The sequence below is a fragment of the Lepeophtheirus salmonis genome, chromosome 5 (assembly GCF_016086655.4).
Source record: "Lepeophtheirus salmonis chromosome 5, UVic_Lsal_1.4, whole genome shotgun sequence".
Classification (NCBI taxonomy): domain Eukaryota; kingdom Metazoa; phylum Arthropoda; class Copepoda; order Siphonostomatoida; family Caligidae; genus Lepeophtheirus; species Lepeophtheirus salmonis.
Window position 1 is genome coordinate 15,910,178 of NC_052135.2, and position 22,522 is coordinate 15,932,699.

Genomic DNA, 22,522 nt, shown 5'->3' on the forward strand with positions numbered 1-22,522 from the left:
CCCGCTGTTTTGTGTGTAATGGAGGGCAAGACGAACAAAACATTTTACAACATGGTATTGAAGCCATTATTTAGAATGAAGGGTCGTATTGTATAAAATGTTGTTCGTCTTGCCCTCCACTTCTCACGCAAATGTTGATGCCCTGAAGGCCGTGATTACGGAGAAATGGAACAACTCGAACTTCAACAAGGTCAGCTTTACTTCTGTTCGTCCTCGTATTGAAGCCATTATTTAGAATGAAGGGTCATATTGTATAAAATGTGTAGAAAATTGCCAACTTTAGCTTCCAAAGTTTGCCATAAAAATGGCTGAAAAAAAAAAATATGAAGAATTGAAAATGGCTTATAAAATTTTCAAATTTTTGAGTCCTCACCATGCATATTCATCATCAATCGACAGACAATTTTTATTGTCCTCATGTGATATTGTTTTGGCCAATCGTTTAATCTATTCAAATAACTCAGTTGTCGTAAAAAAATGAGTAGGGTTAACATGAATAGTCCATACTTGTTCTTCAAGCTCTCTCTTTTTATAGAAGTTTAATTCATCAACCCGAGATTTGTATTGAAAAAGAAATCTGCCTCACTTTGACAAACTGCCACCAAAAATTATTTGTCGTTTCTATATATTTGTTTATCTATGGTCTTGTTTGTCTCTTATTAGGTAGACTGTCATTCCATAACCAACATTTTACAATTATGAGATAATGAAACATGATTGCGTTTTATAAACTTGAAAGATACCTTGAACTAAGACTGTTTTTATATAAGCATATACTTAATCACTCATTCTATGTGAAAGTATGACAACCTACCCCCCCTCCTTATTCTTGTCCTTTTTTGCATTAGTATACTTATGCATATTGTTGTGGGAGTATTCTACATCATACGGAGTTTTTGATGCACCAATGAATTAATTATACATGTATACATATGCAACAGTGTCGTTCATATATTATGTACAATTTCCATATGCACACGGTTCCTTTGGAAATGTATTATTTTTTCATCCTAGGAGTGTATATTTAATTATGCACTTGATTTATTTGAACATACAAATGATAATCATAACTAACACTTTTGATTGTCATTTGATGAATTTGTATATTAATCACATTTTGAAAACCAGATAAGGACTTGCAATTTCTTGGAGGGATGGGGGATTGGGATATATATGATACTATGGAACAGTTGTTCTAAATTACAGTGTTATAAAATGCGTGCAAGATTTTTATAATAGCTGACAATCACTTGTACTCATGAAAGACGGGGAGTAGTACGAAGTATTTGTTGAGGAATTATAAATCTAATTCCTTGTTGGACTTGTAGTAGAGTTGAGTATCGACATTGGAGTAATTCTTATCATTGTCCTTGCTTCATTGACAATGAGGGGCATTTTTGTTTTTCCATTCATCTCACGGATGCTTACAATTAATTTAATACAATTTAATGACAGCTAAGCTGCTCTCCTTCAAATTATTCTTTGAATGGACAGGTCATGTTCTATAAAAATATATCTTTAACTATTACAAATCAGGTATATACCGGTAGTTGCATAAATACGCGGACTATTTGTGGCAAATAATTAAATGTGTAATAAAATTCGTATGACGTATTTTTTTTTGAGAATTATATAACAGAGAATTTATTCTGGTATAAAATTTAATATAATTACTGAATATAACCTCCATCAGCTGCTATGACACCCTCAAAGCGCCCGCGGAAGGCCTTGCACACATTGATGATATAATGGTCTTCCATGGCTGCCCATTGCTCATTGACGCTGGCCCCTTAACTTTTTTATTTTAATTCGTTGCACTGAGCTTTAGCAACACAGGTTCCTTGCTACACTGTTATTTCTTCAATCAAGTTGTGATGCAGTTTCAAGATATAAAGTACACACCCAAAATGACGCGTCGGAAGACATGCAACTTTTGCTACATTAATATATATATTATTATTTACAATAGAAGCAATATATTTTGGTAAATATAAGCCTCCTAAATCAAATGAATATTTTAACCTGTAGCTAAAATTCTTGGGTATCTTAACTTACACCACCAATTTGAATACAGAGCCTATCATTGACTCAAATATGTTTTATCTTGTTTTTTGTTCATGACTGTTTTTACTTTGACGCACCACATATATACTATGTTTATTAAAAAATGATTTCAATCTAATAACATTTTATATTCCACTTTCTCTCATGCACGGCTTTTTTTAGAGCGTTAAACATGAGAAAATCTCATTCCATGTTCCATGTAAAACGTTGTACATATTTGTATCTTAACATTTCCCCTTTATTTTTTTTTCTGGTACTGAAGGCGGTGATTGAATTTATATTTGTTTCTTTTTGGTGATTCTTTTTTTTTGTCTTTGAGAAAAGACATTTATTGAAAATAAAAACTCCTTCCTCTCTCTGCTTTCTTCATTCCAAGGTCTTTATTCATTTCTGACAAATTATTCTACAAATAATTAATGATGGATTTTTATATATATTTAAGTTTAAAAAAAAAAGTTATTAGAAAGTTGATGTCCTCCTCTGTTCCTCTTATGTCCTTTCTTTATCTAAAATAATGAGTAATAAAGAGAGAAGAGGAAGAAAAATCATCGAATTTAATGAAGAGAAGTAGTTTAATTCTCCCTTCCCTCTTTTTTAATGAATAATTATTTGGAAATGAATCCGTCACAACATAAAAATAGTCTTTAAAAAAGTCAAGAAAAGGAGGAAATCCAAATAACTTCATATGTACATAGAAACCAGTATTCCATAAGATACCCAAGAATTTTAGTTCAAAATTTCTATTTGATTTTAAAGATAATAAGGCCCCTTTCAAATAAAATCCAACCCTTTCTCATTCTTCTAATGTAAATATTAATGTTGACTACTTTAGTTGCAATTTTCGGGTTCGCCAAAAGGTGAATAAGAATAATTTGTTGATGGACATTGATAATATTTCGTCAAAGAATACAAGTACATACAATCCACACTCAATTTTGATAAAAATCATTCTAGCCTGATTTTGTATTGATGAACGACAATTGCCGATTTTTCTGCTTTTTCTTTCTTTATGTCAGCTTTTATGATCTTGGTCCTTAATCATTTTTTTTTTTTTTTGTTCTCCCCATAGTATTATACTTTGAGATATATATAAGAAAAAGAGAGACCATATATATTATTTAAAAAAATATGTCATTTATTATCAACGTCATTTGACCCCACTACGTTTCTACATTAAAAGAAATATGAAATTAAATAATTATTTTATATTTCTTGAATCTCGTCTTGATATCTTCCATTTAATATATATATATATTATTATTAATGTACTATCATTAATTTTCATTATAGCCCCATGTGACACTACCAGTAGTTTTCATATATAATGTATCTACGAGTATATGTTCAATACATTCTTTGAATCAAATTGACATAAAACTTTTGTCTGATATGGTGTCAATCTTCTTCTTTTAATGCTATCAAAGTCATTGATTATTGGAGCATGGTAGAAGGAATGATTTAACGGGTGAGTTCTTCTACATATCTTGTCACTCATATTGAATTTCTAAGACAGCGTTCTCTTAATATCTTATCAGCATAATTATTCCTCCTCAAATTCCCCCATATTTTGTGAAAAGGTAGTAGGTTACTAATGAAAATTTTAAATATTTTGTATGTACATGTAATTCGCTCCTTAAAGCCCTTGCTCTCCATTGTGCAATAATGTAATTATTGATTTCTTAAAATAAAATAATAATTTGGAAAGCTCGATATTTCATTTTAAATGAATTGGTCTTAACCTTTTACCTTTAAATGAGATTTTTTTATAATTTTATTATCATAAATTAAATATAAGCCCATATTTAAGACTGACGTAAAATTTTGCTCAGAATAGACTTATTGTTATATAGGTTACTAATTTTCCCTGCTCCAAAGTTGACTCTAATTTGTAATTTTGAGTAAAAATATTCAAAAATTATATATAGATTGATATATATTGTGGGTTGAAAGTCCAAACCATTTTGTGTGTCTTCGTTTTGTTGTCGTTGTTGGAAAGCTGAATAGTGTTTTTGAGTAGGGTGTAACCAGAAGTATTTGTGCTCACAAATGACGGAAAGTAACGCTGATGATTTGATGGGGAGTTATTAGGTTAAGTCCCTGTTGTTGTTGTAGAATTGAAAATAAAAAAGTAGTGGCTCCCGTAGCTCATGGACAACGCACTTGGGAGAAATTATTCTCTTAAACTCAATGTGCGTAGTTTCGCGCCCATGTGATTCATAGTTAAATAAATATACTTAATGTATATTGACTTCACTCCAGATTCCTAGGTTAGTTGGAGTAAATATTATTCTATAATTACTATAATGTTTACTCATACTTAATCTCTGCAACTCCAACTAACCTATTAAAGGAACATTAAAAAAAAAAAAAAAAAAAAAAAAAAAAACTGACTAATTCCTGTCATTGTTTGAGACGGAGTGGGATTTCTGTTTATTTCGTTCCTCTCACAGCTAAGACGTGAAACAAATTCAATGAAACTAGTGATTGGGCAATTCCAAAAAAAAAAAAAAATCATGATGTCAATTCCGATGCGATTCTTGTAAAAGTTCCCGATGCCAATTCTTTAATATTTTAAATAATAGTTGAAAAAAAAAATTGAATAGAAAAATTTAATTTAATTTCAAGTATTAAATTTTTCAGAAAAAAACAAAAATTGGTTTTTTTTTTTTTTGGAGGGGGGAGGTTTATTTATTTGTCATATTTTAGAAAGTTAATCAATAGTTGCATACCAGTATTAAATAATAATTAATAAGAATCGCAAATTAAACATTATTTTCCCGATATCTATTCCCAAAAAAACTCCCGATTCTCCTATTCCGGATTAATTTTCATATCACTAAATAAACTGTCATGATAGCTTAGCTGCTCTTCCCTAAAACAATTTTAAAATTGTGAGGGCTACCATGACACTTTTCAGTTTTCTTTATTTTTACATACCAAAAATGCTTAAGATTTACAACCCTACGCATATTGTATCATATACTGACTCGAGGCAGGCATAAGGGGTGTTATAAATAAGGTGCATTCTTATTAATTATGAATACATTATTTCTTAATTATAATTATCCATTAACAAGAAGAAAGTTTATTTCATATGTACATATATAGGTCTATTAAAAAGTGAAAGCTGTGCAATAAAATAAGTATATGTGTTGCATCAACATAAAAATAATCTTGAACAAAAATCAAGACTATAAGAAAATATTCTTCTTTTTTTTTACTTTATATTTACATAGATACATTTCATTGAGATATTTGATTTCATTATAGACTTTGTCTTCGAATTTATTTGATAAATTAATATATCTAATAATATTAACTATAATTTAGAACCTTTATTTGATTTAATATTGTTAATTTTGGTCAATTTATTGTGACGATCCAAATGGTCATGAAGAATAATTTTTATAAATTGACGATAATCATTTATAGTCTACTTTATTATTAAAAAAAATCATTCTAACTTGCTTTCATTTTGATATTCCACATATATGAGTATGTGTATATGTTTAAGGGGGATCCTTAACCCTATATTCTTCCCTACTTATTCATACCATCCCCTCCTTCCCTTTTCTACATTTATCTATTCATACATTATTTTGATAAGGGCTCTTGAAAACCAATTTTTCAATATTGTTTGTCAATATAATGATGCTTCTCTATAATTTCTTCTTGATCAAAATAACTAACTTTTTAATTAATATTATAACTATTCATTCAACATCTCCCCTCCCTCATCTCATCTCTTCCCCATAATGACTTGGTTATACATATTATGTTTTGGATAATCTTTTTGTCGTACTTTGAGCTTCTTTTTCTAATAGGAAGAGAGTTTAAAGTTTTTTTTAAAGGTAAGGGTATGTTAATAAGAACTTTTCTTAATATGGAACTTGTTCTCAAACCACAGATTATATAGGGAGTAAGTTTTTTTTAATCCGTTTTTGAAGACTAAAAAATTCAGGAAACTTTCATTATGTCGGAAGTATTTTTTTTTTTACTTATACCATTGTTATATAATGCATCTTTATTTGATTAAATCGCAAGCTATTTTCTTTTAGTTTATTTATACTGGATGCAAAGGTAATTTGATATCCGTTCACTCAAATTTGTTAATTTCCTTATATACGATACTTTGAATATTAGAAAGTCATGAAATTAGTCGAATGAATAAGTCAGTTTCATTTGTCTTGTTTTTTGATAAATAAATGAAAAAATTGAAACAAATCAAATGAGTTGTCTATAGTCACAAAAAATATTACATATTGGCTACATTGTGTAAAGTGAAATTTATTCCATTAATCATAGGAATACATTTTAAACTGACGGCTAATTGAATAAGTATACTGGAAAGAATTCTGGTATGTCCATGTGCCAATTAAAACTAGGTTCTAGAATTCATTGGTAGTAATTAGTATCCTCTCTATATTTAGAATTCCATCTACATACACATGTGATGACATCCCTTTTTCTTTCTCTGCTCAGTCATTGCTCTTTCCCTTAAACAAAGAAAAAAAGGGTCTATTTCATTTTTATTTTTGAATAAATATAAAGGGTTAATTGTGCAGAAGATTAATGTTTCATTTCTTATGCAATATATATATATACATGGGTCAGAGAAAGTCTTATCGTTACTCATTGACTCGTTTGATTAGCAGCAGTAGTATCATTCAATTACCCTGCTTCTCTTGTAAAATCTTTCTACAAGGTAGGGTGGGCCTTAGAAATCAATGAAGTAATTTCACTTGTTCCACCCTTCCACTTTATTCCATTCATAATCAAACTTCGCTATGGAAAATATTTTTGACTTTAATTAATATTTAATGGTGGCTCTTGCTTCCAAATCTCTCTTCTATATTGAAAGATCATCCCAAAAAAATGATGTTAATTAAAAAAAAATTTTTAATAACATAAATTTACAATATGCGTAAAAAAAAATGTATTTATTTATTCTATGTTTCATTTGTGTTTAAATATAAAAAAGTCAGCCAATGCCAAGGTTGGCCACCTCTGAATATATTTCCATTAGATGATAAGAGAATGAAAAAAACCAAAAAAAAAATTACTTTTAATTACACAATTAAAGCCACCCTAGTACAGGGTATATGAATATACTTTAATGGTACTAGGAAAACGGCCCTGGGGAAGATTGCCCTGGAGAAAATTATCATGGGATAAAATTGCCAGTTAGAAAAACAGCCCGGGAGAAAATTGCTCGTATTTTCTTCAAACTTACACATTATAAATTCACATAATATTATTTATAACAAATATCATATTTTTAAATTCAATTCATTTTCTATGAAATGGATCGAAGGGATTGGTAAGGAGAGGGTGGGGTGTCATAAATAGATTATGGGCTTTTAAAGAATAATTGAGTACCCACTGCCCTCAGATTAGACAGGGGGTAATGTGGGATTGCTAAAAACCAACGTCAAAGCATCACATATATCCAATGAACCCCTCTAATACCAAAAAAATAGTGGTGTTTTTTTGCAATCCCACACTACCATCGGGGCCAATCCCAGGGTGTAGGGTATTGAACAATATTTTATGAGGCCATAAGGTATTTATCCCCCTTCCCCTCCTTACCAATCCTCTCCATCCATTTCTTAGGAGATTGGATTAAATTTAAAAAAAATGCAAGGAAATTGTATTGCAATAATATTACTAACACTTGCAGGTTACTCCCTTGGGCGATGGAACAAAAAAATATGTTTAGATATTTGACATAAATAATATTAAGTGAATTTATAATGTGTTATTATTCATCATGAAGTTTGAACAAAATACGGGCAATTTTTTCCCGGGTAGTTTTCCTATTTGGCAATTTTCTCCCGGGTAGTTTTCCGTGCACGACTTATAATATATCTAAGAAATAAGAAGGAAATAAAATAATATTTTATTTTTAATTTCTTCAAATGATTTAAAATTTTGTCTTCTTCTCTCCCTATTCTTTTGTCTCTTATCCACTTTTTAAATCTCATCGTCATTTACTATAAAGTTGATATTTTTACATAACTATTCTATGAATGTGTACGTACGCTCTTGTTTTCACATGATTTGCATATCTACACATTAACATATATTATACATTTATGTGTAACGTATATGCTTCTTGTATAAAAAGTACTGAGACCTGTCTCTAAGTATTTATCAAAATAATCATAATTGATCTGGATGATGATGTACATAGCACATTAGTTATGAATCTGGCCACCATCAGCCTCAATTACAGACTCCAACCACCTCTGAAACCCCTTGCACAAATTGCCGACGTAGTCCTTTTTCATGATCCTCCACTGTTGGTTAACAGAGGTCCTCTGGGAATTAATATTCGGGTTTTGCAGGCCTTCTTTTCAACTTTCCACCAAATGGAGTAATCGAGTGGATTCAGATCTGGGCTCTGAGAGACCAAAGTTTCTTTGTTTCATCAAGTTGATTGTTGGCTGCGAGTAACCGGTATCCAACAGGAAACCAAATTGGAGGCATTTTTTCTCCAGTTGATGCATCCATCGCGACATATACATAATTTTTGTTTAGAATATGTACATCAATCAAAGACTTAGAATCTAAGCTTTTCAGAAATAATCGTAAATGTAATAATTATTCAACAACACCTATTCGAAACTGTATTTTTAGAAGGTTTCATTACTTTTTCTACAGACGGTGTGAGTTAGTTGGGTAATCATCTGTCATTGTTATTTAAAAAAAAACATTTATTAATAAAGTATAAGGTGCATAATAAAAAATGTTGGGCCTCACGATGTTGTTAATGTTCTTATTTTCAGTGATATGATGCTGAGTTATAAAAATGAAATAAAGTACTGTTTATAAAATGTTTTTGTTTAAAAATAAAATGATTTAAAAATGGCGCTGAGAGAAGGCCTACTATGAAATGTTGGTGCTCTTCTTAACGCCCAAATACACCAAAAAGAAAAATACAGAGCTCTTTGGACTTTGAATTATACATAAATGCAGTCACTAAGGGAACTGGGAAGGACACTAAATGCTCGTAGCAGAGCATGTTTTTTATAAAAAATTATAATGATTTTTCTGATAATGTGTTATCATTTTTAAAAAGGTCATCTATCTTCATTCTGTCACTGATAAATAAATAATATATTTATATATCTCATTGTCATGTCATTTGACCCTTCTCACACACACACGTTTATTTGATGGTATATATCCATCAATCATTGTTTTATGTATTTACATTCCCTCAATATTACTTAGCCTTCATGTCCATTATGTATTTATTGTGAAATTCACTCTTAAAGGGGTGTCCTCAGATAAGTTTGTATAAATCTACTCTACATAGAATAAGATAAATAAGATTGTAAATCGTAAGCATTTTTGGTACATAAAGAAAAAAAGAAACTCGAAATTTTACATAGTAATCCTGACAATTTAATGAATACTTTAGAGGAGAGCAGCTTAGCTGGCATGGCGGTTATTTAAATTAGCTGTGAGCAAGCCTGGTATGTACCCCTCTCCCCTTATGGAGTTTTTGAAGTTAAAAAAAAAAAGGATATATGATAGACCATAGAAGTACCTAAGAACCTAAGGAAAAATATAATTTCTTAAAAATGTCATTATATAAATATAAAAACTTCATGAGATTAAAAAAGAACGATTTATTAAGAAGGACCTTTAATCCTTATTGAGAAAACTGAAAAGGCTCATAGTTAATTTTCCAACATCTCATATGGAAAAAATGGGATATCAGTCGGTAAATTTGAAATAAAATATGCTCTATCCCACCCCATAAAGAAAAATTCAACGATTACGATTCCGGTGAAGAGGAAAAATATAAGTCCCACTCCGCATCAAGCAAGAGCATAGGTTGTCGATCTTCAATTCTACTCCCCAACAAATCCTCAGCATAACTCTTCGTCATTAATGAGTACACACTCGTGGTGACAGATAATCGTTAGATGTTCTCAACTAAATAATGAAAAAAAAAATTATAACATTTTTAAGAATGGAAAGAAAAGAAAAGAAGATGACATCTTAGGAAGTAGAAAAAAAACACTTCATTGGCCAACACAAAAAAAAAAAAGCTCCCCATCAAAAAAATAAAATCTTAGGATTTACAAACTTATGTATAAAATTTGATATAAAAAACTCATGGTGGCAGTATGAGGACGATTTATTTTCTATTTTGTAAAGATGTTGTCATTCTTCTTTGATTCTTGAAGAAAAAACGTGTAAATATAAATAATCTGGAGAGGGCTGTTCACCCAGCCACTTCAAATTAAAGAATTGTTGCTTTGTACTATAATTTTTTTTTGTCAGAATCAAAAAATTTATGCGAAAATATGGATAATTTTTTTTTCTTTTTGATATTTTTTTTTTCAAAAAAAAAAAAAATCTGTGAATAGCTTGATTTTTGATTTTTTTTCAAAAATTTTAATATTGGGAAGTTTTTTTTTAATTCCAAAAACTAAGCCCTTCTCCAAATATATCTTGGCTAGAAACGGAGTGGGATTTATGAGCATTACATTCCATCATTGCTGATTACAGCTGATCTAATAAAACATCATGCCAACTAAGCTGCTCTGTTTACAAACGTTCTTCAAAATCTCAGGCCTAAAAATTTTGCTTCTTCTTTTTATATATATATATATATATCGAAAGTGCTTAGATTTATACAACTGTAGCCATACATATACTTACTTATTTTTTAGAGTAGGCATATTATATATGTTTATTTGGTATATTATCAATATGTACTTCCTGTAGAGTAAAAAAAAATTTTAATAGAGAAATGAATGAAAAGAACCAAAAAAATCTTTTGTATATATTTTTTAAGGGGGGAAAAAAAAAAATATTTATTTTTTTATATTTTTTGTTCATTAAGAACTGTATTAAAAATAAAAGAGCGAGAACTAATAGTGGAAAAATTGCTATAAGAAACAGGATGGACCAAAGGCGATGGGAAAACTCCGTTCTATATAAAATATATATATTATGTTATAAGAAGGTTAACTTACAACATTAATATTGACACAATACTAATAATTTTGTACTGTGACAGGTATCAAAATAGGTATTGGTATTTCGGCGCTTTTCGATTATACTTTTTCGAGTAAAAATATTTCACAAAATGTCATGCAGGGCAATTTACATGCTAACACAAGTGGGCCCGCCATCATATAAATTCGAGGAATTTTCTTTGATATATATGACAATTTTTATTCTTAAGAAAATTGTTACTATTAGTACTATTCTTACTATTGTAAGAAGGGGGGGGGGATGTGACTTATCATCATAAAAATAGGCTGGGATATGAAGTAAGAAATTAATTAAAAATATCTTTGAAACATCAAATATCATTTGAAATACCTAATTATTTGAATTCATGAGAAGTGGTGTGATACGGTATTTACCACGGAAGTGCTGACGTCATTCTAATTAATAATCTTCGCCTATCGTCATTCATCCACAGCATTTTGTGACAAAAAGATAGAAAGATGAGTTTGAATTTATCTTTCAAGTTACATTGTAGAAAGTGCAGATTCCACTCAACAAATCAAAAAAGTTTATTAGTGTAATTTAAAGAGCATAAATGAAAACACCCTTTTTATCATATTGCTCGATTTTTACAAAAATAATCTCAGCCTGTTTTTATGTTGACAAGTAAGATGTATACTACTGACGACTATAAGCTTGAATTCGGAGAATATCGTGTGAACGATTCACTTAATAAAGTTTTGTAGAACTTGCAATCTAAACATATGTATTTAAAAAACAGAAATATTGAAACAATTAAATTGTTTTTTATAGGCATAGCACATTTATTCAGAAAAGCAGATATAGATATCGTATACAGTCATTATAGTCTTTCATAGTGAGTATTTGTGAAACACACAATTAAATATGTTTGATTAATTATTTAGTTGTTCTAGTATTTTTTGAATAAGTTTGAAAATACATTGGAAAAAATGAATGGTTATATAGTATACATAAGTACTTTTGAGACATTTAACGAAATTTATTGTAACACGTTGCTGTTATTGTATCACACAACTTTTTTTCCGAAAAAAATTAGTTGGTAGAAGTTAGCCAATTATTCCCGACTATGGAATTATTTTTTAGTAATTATTTCTGGGAATGTTTTAAAGCTTAAAAAGAGCTGATTCGAATTCAACCAATCAACGGAACACTGATTTGGGGAAAAGAAACAGAGTAATCAACAACTGACTACAAAATATTAGATAATTTTTTATGTAGAGAGGTAACGGAGAATACTTTTTTTAAATCCATAATCAATGAAAAGTTTATTGAGTTTGAAGGAGCTTACCTGCATATTGATGACCTCAAAACTGTATATATTTATTCTGCAATAATAATTTACTTGCATTTCAATTGGCTTGACATTTTGCACATATAATCATTTCGTTCTAATTTATTATGTGTGCCACACCCACCCCATGCAACGGATTTCAAATAATATGATGATATTTTTTTGCTGACATATTTTATACACATATTAAAAGTTTTTACAACTTTAGTTACTGTTTCTTTAATAAACTTATGCTGGAGCATATACAATAGGTTCATAGTGTTGGTTTTTGGTATGAAAACCTTTTACCAGTCAGAGGGCGTTATGATTTTGAGTACATCAATCCAATTCAGTCCTTCAAAAAATTTCGGTTTGTAATCATCTCAAAGAAAAATTTGGTCTGGATTGATCTCATTTAAAATTCGATCTAGACCGATTCGGTATTTGAATTGTTGATGACGTCATTTAGGTTTTAAAATTATGATCCTTGGCATAATAACGTCAAATGTTAAATGTGTTACATAGCTCATACTTGTATCATAAGTCCATAGATTGAGACCAAAAAAAAAAATCAAGATATACAAAATTACAAACTTTAAACCGGTAACAAAATTCGGCCTTGGACTTTAGTACGTACGTACATAATATATAACATATTTGAGTGTTGTTTTTACGGACTATACATAAATATGTGTATATTTTCGAAGAACACTAACCCAATAGTAAAATTTCCTAATGACAGAAATTGGATATTTCTTAATTCGCCATTCATGTTATCAAATCATTCATTCCCTTATAAAAGGGACTGTAGTTCTTCAACGACATCTATTCACTTTTTAACATACAGTCACACCTGGTCTAAGAGCTACTTGTATACCCCTACACAAAAAGGTGTTATTTAGTTTTCAAAATATGACATTTGGTTTAAGAAATCACATGCACTAAGCAGTCACTTTTCTGTTTGCATTGCCTGATCGCTTAATACAGGTTTGACTGTTAAATCGAAAATATTGATATTAGTTCTAAAGTCGGAGCTTCAAAAGACCTGTTTTGTAAATAATTTCTTAGATCCTGTATTGACATAGTTCCTCGATACATTTATAAATGTATGTACTGAAAACATTCAGACAAACTTTGCTATAAATGAATTATTCACTATTTCAAAATATTTACAGCATGATGTTTATTTTTCTATCCTTTTTATTCTATAATTTCGTCAGTTATGGTAAAATATATCTATTAGCCTAGAGTTACAACAATTTTCTGTATCTTACATAATTTTGCCAGAAATTAGGTTTATGCGTCAGTCATTGGTTCTCAACTGAAAAAAAGGTGCTATTTTTCAAGCTGTATAAAGTAAAAACAATTAGATAATGAATTGAAAGTAGATTTGTGATGAGGATAATGGAATAAAGGATTTTTTTTTTTTGATTTATAATATATCATTGGTGTAATTTTGGACAATTTTGGACTAAAATGACTAATATATGAGTATCCTGTGATGCATTAAAAGTTCAAATACCCACAGTTATATTACATGTAAATCTATATTTATAAAGTAAAGTTTGTATGTATGTGTTCTGACTGTATCTAAGATTGGACAAATAACAATGTAGCAACGAGCGTGTGTAGTTCAAACTCAGTACTTCACATTGAAAAAAGGGGAAAAAAAAAAAGAGTATATATTGTTGTATGGTTGTAAATCCTAAGCATTTTTTAGAGTACCATTTTTTTGGTTGAAGATTGTTTTTTATTTTATCCAGCTGTGATTATTACTCTTAGATATATCAAAACTAAGTAATTTTAATAGATCTAAATGAAATAATTTCATCAATATATAAAGTAGTTTAATCTAACAATTATGATATTTAAAACAAGATATTTATATTATTCAAGAAGAATACTGTACTCGTGCATCAATCTGTCAAAAAATAGTATTCCATTTTTCCTGAGCTCTCAAAGTTTTACTATTATTTGTAGGAATCTAAATTTATATATATAATTTTGTTTGTTTGTCTATGGAAAATCAATTTTTGAGTGTGCGCTTAGAATCTAATTTAGTGTCTTCTTGATTTAAGAAAAAATAATAACGTATCAATGAGTGTGTGTAGCATATTAAAAAAAATGAAATTTTATTAAAAATAAAAATCATTGTCAGTTATACGTTGGAGCTTCGTTTCTAGTAAAAATGGCTAATATATCTTAAATACAAGACAAAATTATTAAAAATAAGTACTTTCGTATCCGTGTTTGCAATTTTTAAAATTTTATAATCAAGTTATTTTTTATTATATATATATTAATTATATTTTTTAATAATGGCCAAACCAAAACTTGGGCATTAATATAAAAGCATTGACATTTTTCAGATTAACAAGTAAATTAATTAGGCGGACAAAGAGGTTGAAAAACTTTGAGTTATACTTAAACATAATACTCCAAGCAATGCAATGTACTTCCACTACTTTATACTAATTTTAAATACGTTTCTTACATAAATTGATTAATTATGCGAATTAGGTCGTCGATTTGTGGAGTTCATATATTTTTTCTTGTATGCTCTTTATTACTTTTTTAACTTTCTTCTCTCAATTTAGGGAAATACACTTTTTAAGAACCACTTTGATTTGTTAAAACATTCATCATCCTCATTCAAAAACAAGTGGTTAAGTGACAACTAAACTTATTTGTATGTATGTATTGTATATGAAAGGAAATTGCCACTGGAAGGAAATTATATTAACAAAAGTGACGATTTTCTTCCATTCTCTAAGTGAATTTGTAATTGCATAGCGTCCCCTTTGAAAGCTATGGGGGCTGTCAAAACAAAAGGAAGATATGAATTTTTTTCCTCAAAATTGAGTGTGGACCACATTTGTACTCCTTGACAAATATTTGTCAATTTATATCAATAAATTATTCTTATAAGTCCTTTAGGTGGCCTGCGAATTGACTTAAAGTAGTAGCAAATTAATAAAAACAAAAAAAGATAGAGAATGTTGATTGAATCTATTGGAAAGGGCAACTTGTGGCCAATATAAGTCTCTGAAATCATTGCTAAAAATCTTGGAATCTTAACTCATCCTATAAAAGCCTATAATTAACTCATAAATATCAATGAAGTATTAGGCTGTATGTAAACTATGAAGTAAAAAAAAAGTAGAAAAGGCCTATCTCCTTTTCTTGATTTTTGTTACGATTGTTTTTATGTTGACGTACTAATTTATGGGGTAAATAAGACTTTTATACTTCCACAGAAGCTCCTGATTTTGAACAAGAAAAGTTGTTGAAAAAAGTTTGAAGTTCTTAATATGTGTAGTTCTTATTATATTAAGTTCTTTAAATCGTGTCGTGCTACTTTAGAGTTACATATATTTAGTTTAAGTTTATTTTATTCCTCATGACACATTTTTTGGTTGTAGCAACTTACACTTCAGAGCGTATTATGACTTGGAAAATATAATATATTTGATTTTTTTATATGTTATAGGTTCATATCCTTTTCTTGCGCTCTTTTTTTTTTAACATTTTCTATCCAAATGCAGAATTTGACATTAATTTCTTAAAAGATATCGAATTTATGTCAATTCATTTCATGACAATTAGGAAAAGAAGCATTTAAATAAAAGATGGAAGCTTGATAAAGGTATATACATAGAGCCTTTAAATGCATATAGGTTTTTTAATGTGACGTCTGTATTGCTGATGTCGGCCATTTTGGCGCCTAAACAGCCGAGTTTTATAAAAATTTGAACTTAATTTCTTCCTTACTATTACGAAAAATACATAATTATTGGACGTCAAAACGAAACCTAGGAGTAAAATGACTTAAACCTTTATATCTATCAAAAACGGATCCCTCTAATAGTTAGTTTTATTATGTATTAATTATAGATAAATTATTTTATTACATCGTTACACGATTTTGCTTTCATAGTGTAGACAATAAGTTGAAAATTATAATGGAAGATATTTTACTCTAATGATTCTACTTTTGTTTTTCCTAATTTTTCAAACAATAAAAATACTACAATAAAGCCATTCTATAGGGAGTTTCAGTATATTTTACTTTGATATAATTATAATATCACAGTTTATCTTTTGCATAAAATAACATTCAATCAGTTGTTACTTTTTTTGTTTTTGTTTTTAAACATTAGAAAGCAATACGTTTCATCAAGATTTATTGGAAATATGTCCATTTTATGCTGTACAAATAGACCAATTTCCAATAAGTCTGTATGAAACTTCATCAAATGGCTTTTAGAATAAAGAGAAAACTGAACAGCTTCATTGCACACTACTTGATGCCAATGATAAGCACTGAAATTTGAATATATAATAAATTTAATATGTATTAAAAATCGCAAAAATGGTTAAAATTTGTATTATTTTATTGACTAAGAGGGAAAAGTAGGATAATGAGTGATTTTTTTTAAATATTTCAATTGTAGTAGTAAATTAACAGACCACATTATAGAAATATGATTGTATAAAGATATAATAACATATTTTAATTGATATGAGGGTCAGATACATGATAAAACTAGGTAATATATGAATAATATTTTGATTGATAGTCAGGTTTAAGTCCTTTCATTTTTTGGTCCCATTTTGACGTCTATATTCCTTAATATTAACGAAAAAAGGTTTTTATTCTTATATAACTCGGATGTTTAGGCCCCCAAAATGGCTGATATCAACATTGCTGTACAACTATATATGTCACCAATTAACAAAAAAACAATCTTAAAAACAAAGTGAGAAATGTCCAGTTTATTTATTTACATACAGCGTAATATTTCGATCAATTGTAGGTTTTGTATTAAAAATTTTGGGCTAAGTTGTGATACTCAAGAATGTTTATATCCTTCATTTGTTTTATGTGCCTTAATTTGACTCCGATATGTTCTTATAGATAACATCAATTATTTTTTTATTTTTTTCTGCTATATATGCAAATTGCAGTTCCTCCAAAGGGTTAGTATGAATAATTAATAATAGAAATTGACGTAAATTCGTGGAAGACTACAAATCTAATCCTGACTCAATTTTGGGAAAAATTATTCTAGCTTGCTTTTGTGTTGAAGGGCCAGTTATTATGTACCTTATACTAACAGACAAAGTTTGTCTGTTAAGCACTCATTTTTGAGTGCGTGTTGAATACTTTAGAACTGCGTTACTACTAGATCTAAAAGATACCAAAGTCGCAACGAGCGTACGTGACGCTTACCGTGTAAAATTTTAAATATAAGATAATTTATATATATATATATTAATATAAACAAAAATCATGGTCAGTTATACTTCGGATGCTTATTTGATAGTAAAAAAAGGTAATATATAACTTAATGCAAGACGGAAGAACAACAAATATGGGTAAAAAAAGAATTCGTTTAGGATCCGTGGTTTGAATATTAATAAGTCTTTATAATTATATATGAAATATTTTTTGAATTTTATATGAAATAATTTAATACTTTAATTAAAACTTGGGCATAATTATTCATAGTTAATGTTGAAAAAGGGAAGGTCCTAGATGATGAATGTGAGTAACAAAGGTGTTGAAAAACTTTGTGTTATATTTTAAAACCTGCTAGTTCATTAATAACATTAAAGAATCCCTCTAAAATGTAAGTAGGGAGCCTCTAACATCTTCCTTAAATTTTAAGTTATCGAAGGAGTAAATGCTTGTAATATATAATCTGCTGTATTCTTTTGTTTATGAAATTGAGTATGAATTATATATTTTTAACACTTCCTTGTACTTAAGTCAGACAGCTCTAACTGTCACTCTTTATTAAAATGATTTGTAAAGATAATTTACATACTCTACTATTAAATTGCACCATTTTATCTTCTTTTTCTTTTTTTTTCAGTTAAGAGTAATTGCACAGACTCCGAATTTCGATGTGATGAAATCCGTTGCGTTCCAAAAAATTGGCAGTGTGATGGTGGAGAAGACTGTATTGATGGAAGTGATGAAAATGAGGATATTTGCTGTAAGTGTGACTACCTTTTTTTTGGGTTTACAAATCCATATATAGACCATACATTCATACTTATAGATACAGTCGTTAAATGCAATTGTAACTATACATCATCTCTCCCCCTAAAAATTTAGAATAAAAGATATATGTGTGGCAATAACATAAAAGAGAGTTCGAATTTTTTAAGATGAAACGGAGAGTTTTTTACTTCAATGAAAAACCGAAGAGGAATTTTTTAAAGAGCTAAATAAAATATTAAACCACTGAAAAACTGTTTAACAAGTCATTAATATGAATGATATTTGTTTAAATTTTTACATAAACATATTATATACAAATTCAGTCAATTTGATTGTGTGGTATTTGAACTTGAAATCGAATTTTGATGTCATGAATGTAATCAATTTCAGTTGGTGTGGCATGTTTTTCACCAGCTAATCCCTTTCTTCTGTTTGTTAGTCTTGCAACGTGAATACTTATACACTCTTCTTTAAAAATAATTTTGACGTCATGACGGCTCATTATCTTTTATTATCAATATTATCAAATAACCGATATTTATCATATTCAATTAACCCTAAAAACCGCGGCTCCTAAGGACTTTGTCACTTTTTTGAATTAATATGTTGATTATAGTACTCATATCAGCAGATACGTTTATCATACTGGCGCAATATTAAGAAAATTCATCCCATCTTGCTTTTATGTTATCGCCACACATAAATGTGTATGTACATTAGGTTGCCTCTTAGTGTGTATGTAAAAAAACTATGTTGTTATTTTCGTTCTCTCAACCTCTCAATCTGTTATAATAACAAAAATATGCCCAAAATTGTAATATTTGATTAGCATTCAGAGGTGGACACCATTGGATCTTAAACTTTTTTTGCTTAAATTGTAAATTTATCAACATTCGTGAACATGTTTACTTTTAAACACAAATAAAACCTAAAATCTATTAAAACTTAGCGACCGTCGAGAAAAGAAGAGTTCATCAAATAATGATTCATTTTATAGATAAAATACTTTGTAACACAATATATATTAAATATTATAACTGATGTTAAAAAGTATTGAATATTCAAACAACAAAACGTATTGGAATAAAATATAGTTATGCTTTCAGACAAAGTTGGTATTTTAACTTTATGTTCATAGAAAAAATTGAAAATATCGAATTTTTGTTCCGCTATTTTTTCAATATAAGGCAAAAAATTGAGAAGTGAAGGCCACCATTAAATCTTAATTAAACTCAAAAATATTTTGCATAGAAAAATGTTATTATGAGATGAACTAAATAAAAGGGTTATCCATGTAAAAGTAAAGTTTTTATTTTTAAGGGCTACCCTAGTATGTACATATATTATAAATTATAAAATATGTATGTATATAAATCACTTCATAAACAAAATTTGACAAATTAAATGACTCTTTTTTTTTGTTCTTTACAAAAGTTGTAAACTTTCTAAAATAAGAGCTTAAAAAATTAGAAATTCATAAATATTTTTTTAAATATAGGTAAACTATATTTGTAAAAGCACATACTTGTTCTCTTTTTTACGGAAAAAACGTGTGGGTTCGTTTAACTTGTTATTTAATATCTCAACTTTTCAATTTTTACATTAAAATCTTCTTGGATTGACTATAGAAACAAAAACATAAATTGATATAAAGGCTTATCGAATGAGACTCCAGGATGATATAATCCAGATGACTGTTGTCAAATGAAATAATAATTAAACAAATATTAAGTACGTAAAGTTAATTTCACCCATACAATAACAATAAGAATGAATAGTATGATTTAAGGACAGGATTTTTGTTCTATTAAATCCCATCCTTAAGCCTTTCTCTTATTAATTAAAATTAGGTTAAATAAAAAAATTATTTTTTTTAGCTATCCTTTGAGTATAAGAAACATACCCCATGAAAATGAAATTAATTTTTGATCATGGACAATAATCACTAAATGTTGTCCTCAAGCAACATTATGAAGTTAAGGAGCATAATTGCTGAAAAAGTAAAATTATTTTTACTTTACATTCTATTTATTTAATATGATATTTCATTTCATAAAACACAATTTGTATTATTATTCTAGTTATAAATAATTTACTTGCAATAATCTAGACAGAATTATACAAAGGTTATTGAAACTGAAAGGATTGAAACAATCGTGAAACAGGTAAAATCCTGTATTTTCGATGCTGAAATGCATTAATATTTGTCCCGTAACACAAATGAACACAATAATTCTTGAAGTAACTTTTTACATTTTTTTGATAATAGAGCCTATTTTCTGAAGTGAACGTTACGAGAGAAAGGGTTAACACTGAACCGAGATAACAAATGACTTTAGAATTGTAAATGAATTTAAATATGTGGTGCATCTACATTAAAATAATCTTGAACAAAAAAGAAGAAAATTCTAATTATATGAGTCAATTAAAGACGTTGTATTCAAATTTGTGGGATGCCAATGAATTTTAGCTAAAGATCAAAATTCTTTATTTGATTTAAGAGGCTTATACAGGTGTGCGCCTCTAAAACTGAACACTCCTTTAAAGTTTACGGCTTGAGAGCTTGACGAAGGGTTCTCTTGTAGGCCTTAAGGCCAATATCTTTCTTAACTAGCCGACGTCTCTCCATATTATCGGTTGTTGTTTCACTGTTGCTATTTAAATTTTGCTGGAGTTTTGTTTATAACTAGTCAATACCCTTGATTTGCAGTATAAACCGGTATCAATTCATTAAAAATACGAATATGTGCATGACGTAACATTTAAAGGAGTGTTCAGTTTTAGACGTGCACACCTGCATTGGAGCAGTATATGGTTTTTCAAATAAAATGTGTCATTTTTTCATTCTATTATTGTGAATATACATTATGGCTACTTTATGTGCCATTTTCGACTTAAGCCAAGGGATAAGAAGGGTAATTTAATTTATAATATTTATTGCTACATATAATATAAAAACATACTATCAGTACGGCCAAAAGTAAAAATAATAATATTGTATAATTTTTGTAATTATTTTATAATCAGCAAAATTCAGATTTGGATACTTCTTTATTACAAAATATACATTTGAAAAGATGTTGAATTTGTTGATAGAAATAGAATAATTTTTGCCGTAGAATGCAAATGTAACCAACACGCTATTTTGAGAAAAAAATCATTGCAGCTTTCTTTTAAGTTTACAGATGTATGTAAGCATTTTACAAAAATATAATTGTGAAGAGGGGAAAAAAATATTATGTAAAAATAACTTCCTTTGTACAAGAAAAGTTGCATTTTTTAATTCGTAACTTATTTACTTTTATTAGATAGAGACACACCTGAGCTTTTAAGAAATTTGAGAAATGTTTATATACATATTTAAATAAAGTAATTAATATTTAGTATACTATGTACTCGATTATATATATAGCTTTATTAAACATCGTCAATAAATAATGATATAACTTTCTTTAACAAATGAAATTACCGGGGTGCTTGTATATTAATCATATTCCTTTTTTAAATTAAAGTAAAGAAGACGAAAAAGTGCTTTCATCTTGTTTTTGTTTTTTTCCTTGTTTTGACAAACTCATTCTCTCTTATAACAAAACAAATAAAGTCCCCCTTTAATGGTGTTAGGTAGGAGAAAAGAAGAAGCTTAAAGTCGTTTTCCAATAAAAGCATTGAACACTTGAACCCCTTTTTTTTTTTTTTTTTGCCTTATTTATTCTTTGTATCAACTACAAAATTGTCAGGATCATTTTGTTTTTTGTTGTACATAATTATATCTAAGAAAATGTACGTATTATGATACTAAGAAAGTATTTTTTTAATTCATAAGCAAAACTCATTTACGGTCATTTGCAAGATAGTGGGACCTGATAATGATTAATAAAGTAGTGAATCAAGATATTTAAATATTAACTTTTTTGAAGGGGTGGCACCCTATGAGAAAAATACATGAAGTAACTATATATTCTTTTGCAATATGATTTATCAATGAAGACCTACGGCAACAAAAGTAAACTGATTCGAAAATATCATACGTTCCATATGCAATTATACATAGTATTGCTTGACGCCAGAGATGCATTCGAATCCAACATTTATGTGTCCAAGTCAATCCATAGTCAAGCCTCGAGTACTACAAGTCTAAGTAGAGTGGTATCAGTCCTTAT

At 28.7% G+C, this 22,522-nt stretch overlaps 1 protein-coding gene across 12 annotated transcripts in view; it reads left to right on the forward strand.

The window, feature by feature from the left end:
* LpR1 (Lipophorin receptor 1) overlaps positions 1-22,522 on the forward strand; it is a 117,666-nt gene that overhangs the window by 32,333 nt on the left and 62,811 nt on the right. For all 12 annotated transcript variants that reach the window (XR_011780025.1, XR_011780026.1, XM_040712144.2 and 9 more), the window contains exon 3: positions 18,232-18,354. Coding sequence is in view for 9 of the 12 variants with exons in the window: in XM_040712144.2 (XP_040568078.1) it covers positions 18,232-18,354 (123 nt within the window). In the remaining 3 variants the exon portion in view is untranslated. The remainder of the gene's footprint in view (positions 1-18,231; positions 18,355-22,522) is intronic.